Source organism: Populus nigra, chromosome 5, assembly GCF_951802175.1.
Source record: "Populus nigra chromosome 5, ddPopNigr1.1, whole genome shotgun sequence".
Lineage (NCBI taxonomy): Eukaryota > Viridiplantae > Streptophyta > Magnoliopsida > Malpighiales > Salicaceae > Populus > Populus nigra.
In genome coordinates this window covers 19,529,780-19,546,378 of record NC_084856.1, presented here as the reverse complement: position 1 = coordinate 19,546,378, position 16,599 = coordinate 19,529,780, and the positions used below count along the sequence as shown (strand labels likewise).

The window sequence follows — 16,599 nt, the reverse complement described above, 5'->3', positions numbered from 1 at the left end:
AAATTATAAGTTAATTTATTGGGAGAGGAGCGAGGGATCAAAGTAAAAAACATGCTAGGAATGAGTGACTTTAAAAAGTTTGGATAAAATGTTATTGTAATTCTTATACTTTACAAATTATAGATATTTGTCCCTTCATCTTTCAAAATTAAAAGGAAAAATAAATTTTGATCTTAATCTTCAATTTCCTTATTCTTTTGCCCCCGATAGAAAAACAAATTTAACCTTTTCTTTTTTACTTTATTTTTTTATCTTTTTAAATTAATGTTTTTTTCAGAAATAATTTTTTTAATTAATATTTAGATTAATACTTCTTCTCTCTTTTATATTTTTTAAAGAGACTCTTTTAAATGATAATTATTTTTTCATTATTTTACATGCATTTTATTTTTCAAGAGATTTTTATGATTCATCTATAATTTTTTTTAATCTTTTGTATAGATAAATTTTATTTTTAAAATAAAAAAATATTTATTTTCGAATAATATTTCTATTATGTGTATTCTTGCATAATATTGTTTTTACCTTTTATTTTATTCAATCAATTTAATATGTGTATATTTCTATTATCTTTTAATTGAATAAAAAATTATATTACTAAATAAATTTAGTAAATATAACTAGGTAAATACCCCGTATTACAATATTAAATATCTTAACTTATATTTATCTTTCTATTTTTTTTATTTTTAACTATCATTTATAGCTTTTTTTTCTTTTCAATTTTTTTAATTACATATATATATATATACACACACACATAAAAATTTTGAGTTTCACTTAAAAAAATTAATAATAAAAACATGTCAAAAAACTTGTATATATAATTTTTGTTTCGGAAAAAATATTTAACCCGTGCGGGTCAAGTATCTAGTTGACCGTAGCCCATGTTACCTGTATTACATTGTACTGAGAATCTAAACACGTGTCATGTGCCCTCCGTGCTTGGTGTTTGATCTTTGGTAGGGCCCTCAAGCTTTCGTTCATGTGCACTTCATGGTTCTGGGCTCCACTTCCATGATGGATTTCATCAAAAATATAATTGACTTGCCACTAGCCATAACAGTACATGGGAATATCATTTCCCAAAGCTTAGTGGATGACTTGGATTGTTGATCCCAATTATTATTAATGTTTTCAACATAAAAAAAATATATATATATTGAAGTGCTGTTAATATGTTTTTATAATAAAAACTATTTAATTCATGTAAAAATTAATTTGATATAACTTAATTGATTTAATGGTTCTAAAATTAATTTTGATATAATTTAATTAAAAAAAACATTCAAGAAAATATCCTTAAATGACAACATATTAGAATGATATGAGTTAATTTGAATTAATTTGTTAAATTTACAACTGAAACCATAATAATTTCATATAAAGCAAATCAAAATAAATTATAAAACTCAATTTTTAATCAATCCAATAGTAAAAGAAATATTTGAAAAACAAAATTCAATTAAAAAATACATCAAGTCAGCATGAAATTAATTTACCAAATCCATAACTAGAATAACTCAATAGAAATAAACTGAAACAAATCATAAAACCTAATTTTTAATAAATTGAATATTAAATGATAAAATTAAAAAAAATATTAATGAAAATAAAAAAACCTCTAAATCAATTGGAATAACCTACTAAATCCGTAACAAAAATTATTAGACTTAAATAATTATATAAAAAACAAATCACAAAAAATCTTAAAATTAAATATCTAATAAACCAAATGTTGTCGAATAAAAATAAACATGGATTTTTAATTAAAAAAAAAGAAAAAAAACTGTTAAAATAAATAATGTTTTGGGATGCAGTGCACAGCAAAATCACCGCCTTTTTATTTTGTAGTTAATTTAATTTAATTTAATTTTAATTAATCATAATCAATAATAATGCCCCGGAATTATGTACTGTTTACTTAAGGTACTACAGAATAAGCCTAAGCCTAGGGTGGCCCGATCGAGGACAAGCCATAAACTTGCTCTTGTGATTTCAGCCCACAATGGTGAAGAACGAGGTCAATAAACACAGTGTACACTCTATGCGATCATATCTAGAGCATAATTTTACAAAATTACGGCACTTTAGAACCGCAAAGGTAGCAGGTACCAAACCTGTCCTCGACGTACTTGAGCATGTCTCAACTCTTCTTTGAGGGGGCAAGGCATCAGGAACCACGACTGGGGCAAGCATTTGCGAAGTGTGATGGATCACCACACACGAAGCATCTTCTTCCAGATATCGGCTCACCTGTAGCTGATACAAAAGTTACATCAGCTGCACGTCCTGCATTCTGAACACCCCTCCCACGACCGCCCCTCCTGCTAGGGTTAGATGCCGAGTTACTCATATTTGGACGAGGAGCACTTCTTGGGGCAGAGCCGTTGTTGAGGTTATCCTCCCATCTGCGTCGCAGACAAGCAGGATGCATCATATAAAATATAATGTTTCCGTAAGCAGAGACAGAATAAAATCAGAAGAGGATGGAAGGAGAATTCCGGAACTAGAATACGATAATCCTTCGAATGCTAAATCTTTAACTGGAGAAATTATTGAATACTCGAAGTGCACACACCTCATCTCTGACATTCATGCACAGATGCCTCTCATAAATGAGTCTCGCATGAGTGCTAGAGAAGAGTTGTACACATTAGAAGTATCAAGTAATTTCTGCATTAACCAGTCCACTTTAACAAATTTTCTGGAATAACATAAAGAGATATCTAGGTTCAGGTTTACATACACAAAGAAGTTGCATGCTTGTGATGAACATGAATAGAACTTTCTTCCCCTGTTATTTGCTGTGTTAGCTGTTCGCAGAACACATGGCGTTCCACATGTGCTACATGGAATTGAAGATTCTCCTGCAACACAAAGAGCATTTTCAAGAGCAGGTATCAAGGGTACATTAACTCTAACAATCTGCACAAAACAAGAAGTAACAACTCTAACAATGGCAAACAGATACCGTACAAAAACTCAATACCACGCATATACAATTTTAATGCTTCCAGAAGTCCATACACTTCTGAGATTACTTTCAATTCACATGCTTAGGAGGAAAATAGAGCAAGCTAGTGTATTCTTAAACCCCAAAAATATAAACAATGGGCGAAAGATGCCCATTCTGAAATTATTCAGAGAACGAAATATAATGCTTCTACCTATATGTTTGCAGTCAACACTTCACAATATTTTGATTTGAACTTGGATTAAAGATTTAATTCTAAAAACTGTGAGGTGATATGGTTCTATACCGCAAAGAACAAGGGAGAAAAAAGTGACATGCGGTTGGGAAGGGGCAAGAGGAAGGGAGAAATAACAATTCCCTCCTACAGCTGTCATTATATATGCCTAAAGCTCAATCCTAGACATGGAAGGAAATTATAGTCTTCACCAAAACTAGTAGGATTCGTAGTCATCGTGAATCACTAGTAAGCTTCCTAGGTCACTGGGTGTGTATGTCAAAAGAATTCTACTAAAGAAAGGAAAAACCACATATATTTGAATGATTAGAAGTCCAAGTGTCTGCCAAATGTGAAATATTCACAGTAAAAGGCAGCTGAAATTCCCTATGTAACAATTATTTTAATTTTGAAAGGGTATAGAGATAGAACGTCAACAACCATATTTGTTATCATAATACAATCTGGTGTGTATTTCTTTGACAGTTAATTTGACCAAAAAATAAAAATTGTCTTGTTAGGAATCTCATTTATGATTTGGAGAAAATAAAAGTTCATGAGTAGTACCATTCTGTTGGTTCATTCCATGAGACTGCACATGTCTAGTGGCTGAAATCCGTGAAGGGCAATCAGTTGAAGCATGCCCTGTTTGATAACAATATATGCAGGGTGCCTGCCTAGAGTTACTTCGTTGGGGGTTGCTGGGTGTTGTAGTGGGTGGTCCGTTGCTGGGTGTTGTAGTTGGTGGTCGACCTCTTGCTGCATAATATATTTAATATATAAAGATCAACTCATTTATTAATCTACTTTTTTCCTAACAAAGCAAATTGCATGTGCATGATCATTTCTGTTATATAATCATCCTGTAATTCAAGTTTCCCAATATATTTGACATGTTCTGGAATTCAGTTAAAAAATAGATTTCTCCTGAAAGGAGAAAACGAATTCCAAATTAAAATTCCCTTATATAAGTATCATTTCAAGGATCGTTAATCTTTCCATTAACAACATTTCTAATCAAGAAGTGAAGCCAGGCACAATTACACTAAGATGGATGTTAAACAAATTCCAAACAGCATAGAACCATTACATTACATGGAAGAATATCATGTTTATTTCTTGCAGACACAATTCAAGTTATGGACTTGTGAACATTCATCTTCAAACCTGTAGTCTAATTACTGTACATCATATGACTAACTAAACATGTTTATGTAACAAATCAAGCTGAACATGTATACCCACCTTGAACACGGGAACCGGTTCCACAGATTTCTATCAACTGTCTAAGAGTTTCATCACAACCACCAATGCAACCTGATAACATGTGAAAGCGATTCAACACTGGCAAAGATTGCAAAAAAGCTATGTGGAAGTGCACATGTGCATCCATGAACATCTGCAGAAAAAATTAAATAGCAAATGAAGTTGGTGTGTATGAAACCCATTTCAAGAAGCCCTGAAAGACATGCATATGGGGAAGCTAGAAATGGCATTGATAGATGGCATGATAAGGGCATGCTGGCTAAAAAGACATCACGAGTGTTAATGTCTACGGCTTTCTTCTATTGATTTGAGTTAAAAGCGCAAATGGATTTTGCATTAACACTCTCCTTCAACACAAGGATGGATTTGAAATAACCTATCAACTTCCATGTAGTGAAATGTCTTTCAATCAAGAATAGGTGATTGGCACAGTTATGTTGGTGCAACTCATATTTTCGTTCCTTCAAATATCAAGGCTGAAATATCACGTGGCAGAAAAACTAATGCTTCTTCAAATGACTGTCAATGAAAGGAGGTGAATCCTTGTGCCAGGGCCTTGTTTTATTGCAGAAAAAATCATATCTTAACTAATACTACAAATAGATGATTGAAACAGTTATGTTGGTGCATCTCATATTTTCGTTCCTTCAAATATCAAGGCTGAAATATCACGTGGCAGAAAAACTAATGCTTCTTCAAATGACTGTCAATGAAAGAAGGTGAATCCTTGTGCCAGGGCCTGTTTTATTGCAGAAAAAATTGTATCTTAACTAATACTACGAAGTTTTGTTCTCTCAGGCCTTTCCAGTTTGCACTTCCTGCCCCTCAACTAATTAACCAGTAGCACTGTGCCTCAAACTATGCCTCAAATAGAAAAGATGAACAAGCAAAAGCACAATCTGACAGTGGGTCAGACAACTATAAAAATGTCATCATACAAGAATAAATTTTAAATATGGGCCCAGCTACGTCTATTAGACCTTAATAGACCCAGATAGATCTCCATATAAACCTAAGTCTGTCTCTTTCACCAAATCATTGGTGAAAGTCAAGTTCTTCACTTTCTTCTGCATCTAAAAGAGTATGAAACACTTGTTAGGGATCGAAATAAATCTCTTTCACCAAATCATTGGTGAAAGGCAAGCTCTTCACTTTCTTCTGCATCTAAAAGAGTGGGAAACACTTGTTCAAAAGTAAAATTGAAGCAAATTTGACCATCCAGATTTTTACCAGATAAATTCAAACTTCAAATAAAACATGATGCAACACAGATCACATTCCTAACGAATCTCCTTATTTATCAAAAGTTTACCAAATATCAAATCCAAACAAAACAATCTGATTTATGTATATATAACCCAAAGCATGTACATCATAGTTAAAGAACAATCAAAACAAACAATCCCTACAATACCATAGGGTTGCACTTACCCAAGTGGTTGACATTGAAGCCTGGCGGTATTTCAAGCTGGCGGAACTTAAATTGGATCAAGTAAACAGGACCTAAAAAAGGTGCATCAATAATGAATAAGTAAGATCTCAAGAAAGAAAACATCATATCAGCAATAACTTGCTGTAGAAACCCATGTAATGCATGAGATAGCTTGTGCCACATGAACACTCAGAAAAGGTGAAATGCTATGATGAAGGAAATAGACTGTACAGAATGTCTTAGTTTCAGATTCAGAGCAATCAAAAAAGCCAAAGGATATATTACATAGAACAACGTCAGTATTTCTTTATAAACATCAATTAATGAAGCTCAATTAGGGTTTGCCAAAGTCCATGACATTTTTTACTTTAGATGGAGATTTTGGGATTGTTTGCATCACAGCAATTTATAGTGCATGCTTAAGATAGGGTGAGTAGCTGAATTTGTCTTTTGGTGAACAATCACAAATTTAACTCAACGTAAACTTGCATGCAAAACTAGTCTTAGCTACCAATATTGCAGTGACATGTTGCAATTAGCTGTAGAAACCTGGAGTGCAAGAGTTGCAAATATTGTTGGTTATGGTGGCTTCTAAAACAGGTCCAGGGAGCCATACAGCATTCCTGCACTGAAGATGAAACAAATGGATCTTTTAAATATTATGGCAGAAATAATCCTCCAACACACAACAATCATGAATCGGTATTATAAATTAAAAGTTAAACAATTGTGAGTTTAGTTATCAACACACAAAAAAGAGAGATAATCTTTCATTGTACTGTATAAGATAAAAAACACATCCACACAAGCATAGAGCACATTTCTGCCGGCCGTGATTTGGAGTAGAACAGAGAGGATTGTGGCAATTACAAGTTAGGCACCACTAAAAGAAGTGGAACAAACAACCTTTGGTTTCTTTTCATCAGTAATTAGGGAGTTTACTTTAATGCGCCTTAAAAAATACAGTTATTTACAATGAATTACAGGTTTTGAGCACAAGTGCACTGACCTGTGGAAAACCCGAGCATCCAACCATGAAATTGCCATCCTGTTCAGAGGGGAAATGCTAGTTCTGTGAGAAACAATGACTTGCCTAAATGTGTTTCTAGAATACCATAAACAGAAGTTATGGAACTAAATACTTTAATTACCTCTACCGACTAAAAGTGAAGGTTAACTCAGAAACTGATCTTCATAAATATCAAATACAGGAAAGCATAAGTGGAAAGAAGTTTTGATATTATATACCAAGATATTCACAAAATAACCATCATTACCCGGTTTTTCTTAAGCACCATATTTGCTTCCTGGCAAAGTCCACATGGCCGAACATTTTCCCCCATCGCACTATTGTCATCTCCATTCGATCTATCAGATCTGAATAAAAGAAAAAGATATGCTTAATGGTATAGAAACAAATCATCTGTAATACTACAAGCAGGTGAAAGAACCCACCTGTTAAAGAAAATTGACATGGCTTCCAAGAGTTTTACTTTGTTTACCTTTGCCTGCAAAAGTTTCCAGTTTAGTTATGAATTGAGAGAAGTGGCATTTGCTGTATATATGGTACAGGGTAATTTGAGTAATCTTTTTTCAGAAACAAGCTCAAGTGTTTGAGGAATGAAAATTATCAAAAAAGAACAGGCCAAACACTTGTAAACCTCAACAAAAACAACATATGCTAGATAATGTATTAGAACTGTTCTCGACCAATGATCCTCTTTATAAATCAAACCTGTTTGTTGCATGCAAGCATTTCATACTAGCCTTCATTTAGTAATTAGTGTGTCCATCAGATCAAGCATACAACTATCTACAAACTGCAACAGTGAATCACCATGCTAATATAGAAAGGAACTTAACATAGGATTATGAACAATAGTCACAATTACTTGAGGAAAAGACAACTATAACATGGCCTCCCAACCAAACAGTCATGGAGCTTATGTTATGTGAATTCCAACGTACATCTAAGAAACAAGCTTTCATCTGCTGCAAGCAAGTTGCCAAAACTTCAGCTTTACTTTTATTGCCCACACTGACTTCTTTCATATTGTACTCCATCAGTGATCTCAGATTGGGTTTCCAAAGTTCATACCTGAAAGGAAAAATTTATCTTCTCACTTAGGCTAAAAGGATTTTTCCTGTGGAAAAAAGAAATAGAAAAGGAAGTACTCAAACAACAAAATAAGTGTTGAATTTAGCAGTGTAACTAAGCACATAAGCAAAATAACAGCACCAGACCAGCATATCTATTTAGCAGAGCATGGAACATCATCAGAATGGCATGCTTCAAAATTTGCATCTCAATTTTTTTGTGAATCTTTACAACTTCTTGCTTTCTTAAGAATCCTCATTCTGCATCGCTCCTAACTGTATATTTACTCACACAAAAACAGTGCACCACATACAGCCCCTCCCTAAGCCCCCTGCACATATACATGCACATATTCATGCATTATCATGGCCACAAAGACATCCAACAGCTTATTTTGACATGTCCGTCAGAAAGTGTCGTTAATATTGTTTCATTGCTGTTGTTAGTTAATCATTAATTTATATCTGATGCACTTTCAGTAATACCAGGAAAATGTTGCTTTTGATTTTTTCATAGCTTGAAACCAGTTTTGCCACCAAAGTCACAGTCAACCATCTAAACTAGTTAAACCATGGATATTTTAACTGACCATGAATACACTGTTATAATGTCTATCCGATGATGTATTCTTGAATATCGGTTCCCATTTAGGAAGCTGTAGCAACAGGCATACCTGTATGCTACATGGACATCATATTGCAAGTTTGTGTGTGTAGACTATGTATTTACAGAGAGATTTAATGAGGTGGCTTAGAAAAATCACGATATATGATCAATATTGATATCCAGAGTATTTTAACAAAAGAATATTAGTGGGTTATCAGGCATAATCACACAAATGCAGGGATTCAAATCTAGATTGTGACTACTGATGCAAAAATGGGGAGAAAAAGTTGAACTATTGAAAGTTAGAGCCATAACCAATCCATCTCAATCCTTCCAGGATCTGCCACTTCGGGCAGGATCAACAATAAGAATAACATCTTAACCAGGTATTCTAACAAACACAAATTATATCACATTAATCTCTCTGCAACAAGTGGCATACCCCCATGTAACCTCACAAGAACAATTAATTTACAACTCCGAAATAATCAATTGAATAGAGAACAGAGTCCATTCTCCATCACAGGCCAACATTAAAATAAACATTCAGATTCTAACAGTATCTTTGGCAGCTGATAATGGGGAACTACTTACCCCATGTCATCATATCCCATAACAAGTGCCTCGCCCTGAAATGCATTGAAATCATAATTAGTAAAGAAACAGTTAAAAATTTAAAGGAAATAATCATGCCATCATTTTATCTTCCTTCCATCACTAAGTACCTAAATTGGCTTCTCTTAAATTGTAGTAATGAACAGACTAATAAGCACTTCAAAGATGAAAGATTTGCATGAAGGCTCAAACCAGAGATCACAATTTGCCATCAAGAGTAAAATAAGAAGATTCGGCAGGAAAATCAAGCCATGAAAACAGAAAACAAAATCTTTTAGATAGAAATGAACTTACATGGCAGAGGTTTTCAACAACTCAACACAGAAAAAGATAACTTCAAATACAGCTAAAAGACCTGAGTGACAACTGTAGCATATAAATCTAACCAACTGCCATCACTGACATGACCCCAACTAGTTTTGCACTGAGACTTATTTTTGTTGAATTGTTCATCACTTTCATAAATTGCTGTTACCTCTCTTCTTTAGATGCCTCATTATAACAGTGCTAGAACATATGAAAACCACTGAGACAGAAACATCAAAATCAATATATGGTATCAAAATCTTGTTGCATGACTAAAACAAACCTCGTATGTAAAGCAAAAATAAGGAGTTTAGTCAACTATAGAAAACTACCCTTGCCAAATCAACAGCAAAGCATGTTTTTGTAATTTTGTCTTGATGCTAAGAAGTTTAAAATTCTAAAGCCAACATCTGGAACTCTCAAATTCGTAGAAATACAACTTTTTTATGTAAGAATGCAGTGATGCAATTAGCAATCCAAAACTATTGACATTGCATTTAGTCAAATATCTTAAAATATAAACTCATACAACGTATTACAAATATCTCAGGTTTCCAACCTGACCGAGACACAAGAACAGTGATGAAAATTGCATGGTTGAACCTATTAGCAGGGAATACTTCCATAATAATTTAATAGACCAATCAAACACCTTCAAAAGTAAGACTATAATTTACACCCATTAATGTCTAAAAAGGCGGTACTGTAAAGTTTAAGTAAACTTGCAAACATTCAGCCTATCTTCACTCATATCCTAACAAGTTGTGCCTTTTCATATGTACCAGCACATGAAATAGGAACCTCATACAAGTAACCACAAGGACAAGAAGATCAAGCATAAGAGCAATAAAGATATTGCATTAAGAGATTTAAGTAAAGTTACAAGATTAGTAGGTGAGAAGCGAGTGTTTGCATCCTTTGTGACGTAGAATCGATCAAGCAGCTTTTTAATGTGATCATGCATTGTTGCATCTGTACCAATCCCGGCCTTACAAAAACAAGCAGAGGGAGAAGACGCAATTTTAAAATTATAAAATTATGGGAACATAATGAACTAGCATAGAGAGCACAAAGCCAGAACAAAAATAATTGGAATTCCAGTATTCTCACCTTGTCCATACAACTTAACAAATCCGCTTCACTTAAGAGAGGCGGCGGTCTAGTGACTCCAGAGTCCAAAGTCAATGTTGCCGGAATGAACTGCAACATTGTCCAAAACTATAGTATAATTATCTGTACTTCAAAATATTAAAGAGTTTTATAAAAGAAAGTAAATACTAACTCCAAATCTTGGACCATCAAACTCTGTCATTTTTCAGTTTAGGCCTTGAAAAAATGACCAACAACTCAACACAAAATTAGTTTCCTGTTTTGTGGGCTTTATGCCCTTGTAAGCACCAAAAAGGAAAAAATCAAAGAAAGAGAAACAGAGAAGGCCCCCTGGACAGCAACAAACCAAACCTGTCCATTTGTTTTGTAGAACTGTTTTTAATAAGAGGAAATGACATTTATACTAAAAAAAGCATACTTACAATAACTTTTATTCAAACTTTCCATCTTTCTAATGCTAATGCAGTGGTTAACTCTCTATCAGGCAAGATTTACATCAAACTATTATCTGAATGTTGAGATAGCATCAACTGAGGCTGGCATGGTTATTAAGCATTCGGAATAACTTGTATGACATAGAATGCCAGGCATGGAAGGTGAGCAGTTGCTTTCTATCTCAATTTACCAAAAACATTTCTAATCTTCTAAATGATGAGATAAATCATGGAAGTGGTGAATGAGGCATGCTATCTTGGACAGAAATCAAGCACAAGTTTGCTTGGCAAATTAGTGATGTTTAAAAGCTGGCTGGAAAATCCATCCCATTGATAGCATATCATAAAAATTATAACTTCATTCCATCAGACTTTTGAAAACAGATACATGGCATATCAAATACTCACAAAAACAGCAAGAAACACACAGCCTACAAATCAGAAAGGTAATGCCAAACCTGTTGTCCCTGGACATAGGTTGGAATCATTGAATCACCCCATGATTCAAAGCGATAAACATCCAAGTAATTTTTCTGGCCATACAAGATATTGTTAGATCCCATACAAAACAATTGCAAACAAAACTAAAGGTAGCACTATCATAATTTTTTTGAAATACTCAGGAACACGTTTATTAATTATGTCTATAGTCTAGTAACCATCAATTGAACTGCCGGTTCTTTGCTTCTGGCTTTATACAAAATTAAGCAGGCTACTTGACTAAGCCATGAAAGCAATTCATTTCATTGTTAAAAATTATATGGTTGAATAGCAACATGCCCCATTGATATCTGGTGTTTATACAAGAGGGGGGGTCACAGGAATTCAACAGCTACTTTCAGTTTACCAGATCCTAATTTCTAGAATTGAGTCGTGATTTTAGAAAATGTCTTTGAGAACTCCAATAGCTGGACACAACAGCGTGAATCATAGTAAGAGTCAGGTTTCAAATCGCTTTCACACTTGCAGCGTAACAGTTCTATGCAATGGCCACAGCCGTCACAAATTTTAGCAAATTGTCTCTAATATGAAGATTTAATATTCTACCTAAAAGTGACAAGACTAGTTGAACATCATCTCCAAAGTACAAAGTTTAAGTAATTTAATTAAAAAATAGTATACTAATATGTCAAACGATTATATAACATAATTTTCATAAGTAAACATATATGTGCTGCTTTGCCTGATTAATTGAAAAAATGTACCAATTTAGTGTCAAACTACACTGCCCATACCAGTGCATGCCTTGATGACAATATTTAACTCTAAATACAGCATCCATTTAAAAATATTAACAGTAAGAATTTACCAAGAAAATCAATTCCAAGTGCTTCTAATAAAAGATAAACAACTGTACATAGAATAAAATAAAATAATCCAAAACAATAGAATTGTAAAATTATAGTGACCACCATAGCCATTATTGTTACATAAGGGACATTAATTCCATGGCAAATATGCAAATGATCTACAATAGCAAAACAAAATTACTAATTGAAACGAAACAATGAGTGCTTATGATTTGATATGACACTACTCACAGCTAATATCACTCTCCCTGATGCAGAAAAACGTTCGCCAGCAATATCAATTTCAACAACAGTTTCAGCCCCAACAGCTGGCTGTGAGACACATGCCAGAAAATGTCGAACAACCAGCTCATACAATCTCTGGAGAAAATGAGAGTAACTAAATTTCAGGAACTCATTCAAAGCCATAATCACCAAATTGGACCAGAAGGAAAAGAGAGATTGCCAAGCACATGTAGATACAAGTATCAAGAAATGGACTACATGGTGATCTTGACTCCACCGGGATTCTCCAGCTGAAAATTTTGTTGGGTGGATGGGTGGGTGGGCCTTGTCATCATGTCCACCATTACTAGGGTTCCTCCAAAGTCCTGCTCCAGGATCTAACAATCTTTGTGCATACGATCCCCATACAGGATGCTCTTGATGTTCTTGTACAATTGTCTACATCAGGTTGAGTCATAATTCATAAACCAATTGCAACATGAGAAGCTTAAGAGAACTTGTTCAAGTAATAGGTGTCCACACAAGAAAAACTAGGTTACCCACATGCAAATCAGTCCTGGAAGAAAAGCTGTCAGTCTCTGTACGAGGATAACTAATGAAACCAGCTTGGTACAAGTCTTCTGCCACCTATAAACCAAAGAAAATGAAATAAGGAATGATTGGCTTCAGAATTTTTGGAAAGATTAAAAAAAAAAATTGTTTTGATGCAATTTTTAGACACAAATAGGTTCAAATGGTATATGATTAAAAGGAGACAAAGTGACACTCCTACTAATTAAATACACACACACATATATGTATATATTATCTGAGACTTGTAATGGATTCTGATAACTAAAACTGGAGAAACAAATCTGGTGACAGTGGTATTATAATTTGAAATACACAACAGACAAACTGCACTGTATTCTTTCTTTTGAAAAGGTTAAGCTACCACTGAACTAACTCGGGCATTGAAGTGCATAATCTGTCATGAATGCACTCAATTGCTCATGTGCATAATCTAGTTCAGTTTCTTGTTCTTTGCAACTTTAACCAGTTGAACAAATTTAGAAGGAATCTAAAAACTATACAAAGCAGACCCTGAAGTCTAAAACAATAAACAAGACGCAGAATTGCAGGTATTCTTCATAAGATGATATTAAATCCCAATTCCCAAAGGCTAACCTTCATGGTTTGTTCAGAACTCATCCGGAAGTACCGTGAAGCACGTTTTTCAAGCTCAATCGTACTCAAAGGATATGGGGGATACTTCAACTTCTCCTGCTGCTGGACCTTCGTGACCTGATTGGCAATTAGTAAAAAAGAATTAAGCTTCCTAAGAACTGCACTTCAAAATTGAAACCAAACAAGGCACGTGATTTCTGTTACTTACTGTTGCAGTTGGTTCATCAACACACATTTCATAAAGTATAACAGATGAGGTGTAATCAAAAAGATGTCCACGCCTGTGAAACTAAAATATTGTAAGATTTAACCATATATTTCAGGAACTCAAAAGGAAATGATGCATAATGCAGTGAGCCTCCAAAGCTTACATCCAACTGAAAGAAGCAAGGCCTTCATCTGATCTATGAGTACAATTGATAGTCCAAAACTCTTCTGGCTCATGTGATTGTATCTCCCAGTAACGTTCCACAACAAATCCAAGGGTAGGGAACTGCATTCATAGAGGGGAACAATGACCAATTCATAAGCACAAATAAATGATATATGCAAACTTTTCAGCTACCAACTATCAACATACCTGACAAGGCCCATAACTTAGAACAAGATTTCTATCATCTTGAGCAGAATCAATAACAAACCTATCCCTCAACAACATCGTTTGAAACCTAGTGAAAGAAGCACCTATTCGGAGATCAATTTCCTGCAAATAAAAGAAAATCAATCTTGTTTCCCATAATAGAAGAATCCAGAGTATGAACAGATATGAAAAAATACAGCAGTCATTAATTCCCAGCTTTTTTACAGAAAAGGACTCTGCAAAGAGAATTTATCTAATACATAAACATGAATAGTTCACAGCACAAGATGGCCCGCATTATAGAAACTAACTTGATAGCAATTACAATAAAACTGGAAGATTTTCAAGACACTCACTTGCCTAGCATCCACTGCATCTGAAAACCACTGATTAGGAGCAATAAGATTTTGGGCTGCTTCATGAATATCCCTTACATTTGTAAAACCAAAACATAAGCAAACACAAACTCAAGAAGACATCAACTCGTCACGAAAAAAGAAAGAAACTTGGCCTTAAAAAAACCTCTCAATTAGAGCCGAAAACCGAGCCCTCCTTATTGTAAGATTTCTATTTACACCTTTACAAACTTCCATCACTTCAAATGCAATGTTCTCTCCTTCTCTATCACAATCTAACCACAAAACAAGCCAATGACACCTCCTCGCTTCCTCCTCCAATGTCCTTTTGATGTCCAACTTATCCTATCCCAAGAAAAAAAAATCAAAACACAACAGGCGCAACTTTGCAGAATACTCCTATATAAATATAAATAGAGCGGGTAGGAGAGGCACCTCAGGGACGTATTTGCGGACGGGAGCGGTGTAGAGATCGGCGGGGTCACAAGAATGCCATTTACGGAATCTATCTTCGAATTCGACTTCCATGAGATGACCAGTGACGGAAGTGACAAGCATGTGGCATTGTTGGCCATTGATGGAGTAGTTGAACTCGAATATCTTGTTGTACCGGGACCGTCCGTCTCTCACTCGAAGCTGATTTCGTGAGAGTATCGTCGCCACCGATTTCGCCACAGAAGGCTTCTCCGCCACGTTCAGAACTTTTATCATCACCGCTTATGGTGGTGGAAATTGGGGATTAAGGGATTTCTTGTTTTTTAAAAAAATAAAATGGGGAAATTTGGGGAGAAGGGGGTTTTCCCGCCGAGTTCTTTCTAGAGGGAGATGTTGCTCGAGTGGGTTTTCTGCTTTATTAGTGGGTTTTATCTTTCAGTTGGGCTTAATGTATGGGCTGGCGTTCAGCCCTTTAAAGCCTTCTGCTCAAACCCGCAACAAAATAAATAAACAAACAAACAAACAAAACATTTTGCTTCAATATATAAATTATTTATTATAGAAAAATAAATAAATATATGAATTTATTTGAGGATATTTTTTATTTTCAAACAAAAATAAATAAATAAAAACTTGAGGATAAATGTTAAACTTTTTGTGAACTATTGAACAGTATAATTATAAATTATTTGTTTTTTATCGAATCAAAAACTTAATTTATCATAATAGTCTTTATTGTTTGCCCTTATTGCTAAGTGAAAGGATTTGACATAGCTCAGAGACTAAAGTGTTGCTTGGCAATTGGCATCATATATGCTAATCAATATTGACATGCACCCTTCTTAGGGTGCTTGCAAGCTCTCAGCTCAATATTCAGTGCTTTTTTGGGAGTGTGGTTATAATTATTTTTTAAAGTATTTTTCATATTAAAATGCATCAAAATGATGTTTTTTTATTTTTAAAAAATTATTTTTGAGATCAGCGCATTAAAACGATCAAAAACATATAAAAAAATTAATTTTTAACAAAAAAAAATTAATTTTTGTAGAACGCAATGAACAAGCGGTGTTTTAGACTTGATTATTTTGTTAAATAATACTAAATGGAAATCAGAAATGAACTCTTGACCTCGTCCACGTTATGCCTTCAAATTCAACAGAAGTTACTTGTATTCATGGGAAAAATCGTGCAAACGACTAGATTTTTATCTCATTACTTAACTAATCCCAAACATGCAAAAAATAATAATTTTTATCAAAACAAAATTTATTTTTTGTAGAACATGGTGAACAAACGGTATCTTAGACTTGATTATTTTGTCAAATAATACTAAATGAAAAATCAGAAATGAACTCTTGACCTCATCCACATTATGCCTTCAAATTCGACAAAAGTTACTTATATTCATGGGAAAAACCATGCAAATGACTAGATTTTAATCTTATTACTTGACTAATCCAAAACATAC

General features: G+C 34.1%; 1 protein-coding gene across 1 annotated transcript; it reads right to left on the bottom strand.

The window, feature by feature from the left end:
- Positions 1 to 1,858: 1,858 nt before the first annotated feature.
- On the bottom strand, positions 1,859 to 15,505 carry LOC133694169 (DNA topoisomerase 3-alpha). Its single transcript, XM_062115631.1, has 24 exons — positions 15,132 to 15,505; positions 14,863 to 15,041; positions 14,697 to 14,769; positions 14,341 to 14,463; positions 14,132 to 14,253; positions 13,969 to 14,041; positions 13,761 to 13,877; positions 13,137 to 13,220; positions 12,852 to 13,031; positions 12,600 to 12,728; positions 11,517 to 11,591; positions 10,625 to 10,714; positions 10,398 to 10,502; positions 9,188 to 9,222; positions 7,858 to 7,987; positions 7,345 to 7,397; positions 7,167 to 7,266; positions 6,899 to 6,937; positions 6,439 to 6,517; positions 5,889 to 5,960; positions 4,437 to 4,508; positions 3,759 to 3,950; positions 2,750 to 2,870; positions 1,859 to 2,411 (listed from the first exon to the last, which is right to left on the bottom strand). Exons 1-24 carry the CDS (start codon positions 15,405 to 15,407, stop codon positions 2,174 to 2,176), a joined length of 2,757 nt encoding a protein of 918 aa, XP_061971615.1. The 5' UTR covers positions 15,408 to 15,505; the 3' UTR covers positions 1,859 to 2,173.
- Positions 15,506 to 16,599: the final 1,094 nt, after the last annotated feature.